Source organism: Plectropomus leopardus, unplaced genomic scaffold, assembly GCF_008729295.1.
Source record: "Plectropomus leopardus isolate mb unplaced genomic scaffold, YSFRI_Pleo_2.0 unplaced_scaffold27288, whole genome shotgun sequence".
NCBI classification, from domain to species: Eukaryota; Metazoa; Chordata; class Actinopteri; order Perciformes; family Serranidae; genus Plectropomus; species Plectropomus leopardus.
This window is the reverse complement of record NW_024629699.1, coordinates 1-3,087: the sequence shown is the minus strand read 5'-3', so window position 1 is coordinate 3,087 and position 3,087 is coordinate 1. Positions and strand designations below refer to the sequence as shown.

At 32.2% G+C, this 3,087-nt stretch overlaps 1 protein-coding gene across 2 annotated transcripts; it reads left to right on the top strand.

Annotated features, from left to right (window-relative positions):
• The first annotated feature begins 141 nt into the window (after positions 1–141).
• On the top strand, positions 142–2,774 carry LOC121937730 (protein chibby homolog 1-like). Of its 2 annotated transcripts, none has more exons than XM_042481048.1 (4): positions 142–215; positions 457–555; positions 1,695–1,800; positions 2,614–2,774. In XM_042481048.1, the coding sequence occupies exons 1-4, from the start codon at positions 210–212 to the stop codon at positions 2,745–2,747; spliced, it is 345 nt and encodes a 114-aa protein (XP_042336982.1). In that variant the 5' UTR covers positions 142–209; the 3' UTR covers positions 2,748–2,774. The 2 variants fall into 2 exon arrangements, with proteins under 2 accessions (XP_042336982.1, XP_042336983.1); XM_042481049.1 differs by having other exon boundaries at positions 151–300.
• Positions 2,775–3,087: the final 313 nt, after the last annotated feature.

Here is a 3,087-nt window from a genome sequence, read left to right as displayed (position 1 = left end):
TAGAACAATTACGCTTAGAGTTACCTTTTAAATGTTGTAAAGTTACTGATTTTGATAAATCCCTGCCAAATGATATATATTATAGCTCCTAATATTTTACAGTTGTCCATTTCAGACCATTGGTACTTTCACACTTGCGCAGTAGCAAGTATGGTTTTGAGCGAAAAGAATTTCACTCGCCGCGTTAAGAGTTTAAATAAATAGTCTGTATGGAGGTAAATATGTTAGATATATACTTTCTGTGACAAAACGACTACTAACCCACCTGTGACGCACGTGACTGTTTCATTTTAATGTCAGGTATGGGTAGTACTCACAACTAGCGACTGTTAGCCACCTAGCATTAGCCCGAGTAGTGTTCCGGTAGCAACGACAAACAAACACAGCTAAGTGACTGACGTGATGCTGTTATCTATAAAACAATAATGCTAACATCATGTACCGTCTTTTATGCAGGATCTTAAGAGATCACTGAAGATGCCTCTCTTTGGAAATACATTCAGTCCGAAGAAGACTCCTCCTCGCAAGTCTGCATCTCTGTCCAGCCTTCACACGGTGAGTTCAGAGAACTTAGGCTCTTTAGTAGCTGTGCTAAACACGCTGTTTTAAGTAAATACACTGATGGATAAGTTTAGTAAATGCCAGTTATTTTTAATTAATCTCATCTTAAATCTACAGTGATCACCCAGGAGGACATATAGCCCCACCTATAGAACAAGCAAAAGTAAATATGATAAATAACGAGTTTTGAGTGTGGATTGTGCAAAAGGGGCTACAACTTGTCATAGTCGGTGTTGGACAAAGTATTTAGATCTTTTACTTGTGTAAAAATAGCTGTACAACATTGTAAAAACATTATGTTACAAGTAAAAGTCCTGCATCCTAAATCTTGCTCATGTAACAGTACAAAAGTACAAGCAAATAAAATATACTTTAATTACAAAACGTGAAATTACTCATTATGTAGATTTCTTTTCTTTTTATTTATAAATGAAATCAGATAATAGTTTCAAACATATGCAACCCATAGAGCAATTTCAAAAAGCCAGCAGGCACACTAGCAAAACAAACTAACTAAAACAAAAGATAAACAGCAACAACAACAAAATATCCTAAAAAGAAGTACTAACCAATGGATAACATTAGTATTTAACATGAGAAAATGCATAGTAGGTCTTAAAAGTCATATCTTACTGTTACAAGTGGATAGATGTGCATTAGTCTAATGTGTTGTTAAAAGTAACTCATCATGTAGAATGTCCTATTTCAGAATCATAAATATAATATAAATGAATTATAATAATTGACACATTCATGCGTTCATAATTGTAACATTGCAGCTAATAGAGGTGGAGCTCATTTAAATTTCTCTACGAACTGCTGGGTGATTAAACCTAGAAGAATATATTCTGACCTATTTGGAAATTTAGATTATTCATATAACATATAAATGAGTAACCAGTAACTAAAACTAAAAAATAAATGTAGTGGCGCAGAAACAGAGAGAGGCATAAAATTGAAATACTCAAATAAACTATAAGTGCCTTAAAATTGTACAGAAGTACAGTACTTGAGTAGGTATAACGAGTAGCATTCCACCATTGGAAATTGTATTAGTTGTTGATGATCGGGTGTGCATGCAGACTGATCTATCTTTGTTTGTTTGTTTGATTTAACCTCCTCATCTCCTTTAGTTGGATCGTTCAACAAGAGAAATAGAGCTGGGCCTCGAATATGGACCTCCTGTAATGAACCTTGGAGGTCAGAGTTGGAAATTTGAAGATGGACAGTGGATATCAGGTAAGGACTTTAATAATGCTCAATACAGACCTCTGAAATTGCTGCTTCCACAGATAACCTCACCAGCTGCTATAATTCCATAATTTTCTATAATTATATTTCAAGAATGCAGTAGAGATTTAAATGTACAATAATTACTTACAACACTGTCTTTACTCTATAATAATTGGTGCAATTATTCAATTGTCCAATATTCTTTCACTATTGTAATTTAGTCTCACTCTTGAATGTACATTTAAGATATGATGCACTTATTGTACATATTCGTATCCTAATTTCTATTTATGTATATATTGTCAGAATCAGAAAATGATTTATTGCCAAGTAGGTTTTTATTTAAAAGAAAATTGTTTTGTTTTTCATTGCTTTCATTGAATACACAATAAGAGGAATAAAAAAGGCAAGTACTGCAAAACTCAAGAACATAAATAGGCTGCAGAAAAGAAAAACTACAATGAAAAAGACAATAAACCTGTTTCAGAATAAGCTGTAAAGCTTTGTCCCGAATGTGCAAATATGTGCAATATCCAAGATAATGGTTGAGTAGTATATCATAGCATAATGAACAGATTTTAATATTTATAAAATCTAGCATATTAGTTTTATACATTGTAATGTAGTATGGTATGTATTCATATTTCTCTATATTTTTTATTTTTATATACTTTAGATACTTAACCAATGCATATATTATATTTTTAATATTTTACATGCTAGTGTTAAACATTGTAGCATAATGCACATATTTTTCTATTTCTGAATGGCTAAAATAACATTGTTTTTTGTTTTTTTTTTCTGTTTTTGTTGAACCAGAATCGGGTGGGAATGCATCTGGTAGGGAGGTGCAGCGGCTTAAGAAAAGAAATGTACAGCTGGAGGAAGAGAACAACCTCCTGAAACTAAAGATTGAAGTTCTCTTGGACATGGTAAGAACTGAGCAGCTTTAAATATGTCTTATCACCCCGTCATCCTCAATAACATTGAAGATACAACATGTAATTATTTTAACAGAATGATTATTATTTTCAAGAACTTTTTTTCAAGTCATCTCCTCGCCCTGTTTTTTGTTCGGTTTTTTGCTTGCTTTTTTTTGTTTTTACTTTTTCTTTGAAGTTTTTTTCCTCATTTTTTGTTAGGGTTTTTTTTCAATTTTTTTTTTTGTGCTAGTTTTTGGGTCATTTCTTCTGAAGCTCATTGCTCTTTTCCCATGTTTTTGAAAGAAATCAAGGGTTAATAGAAGATTATCATAACCTAAATTTCCAGTTCAATGGTTGATGTAATTTATTG

Bases quoted from the DNA above. Each gene is read 5' to 3' on its own strand.
- LOC121937730 (XM_042481048.1), top strand. The intron at 556-1,694 runs GTGAGTTCAGAG...CATCTCCTTTAG, and splicing joins CTCTGTCCAGCCTTCACACG to TTGGATCGTTCAACAAGAGA. The intron at 1,801-2,613 runs GTAAGGACTTTA...TTGTTGAACCAG, and splicing joins AGATGGACAGTGGATATCAG to AATCGGGTGGGAATGCATCT.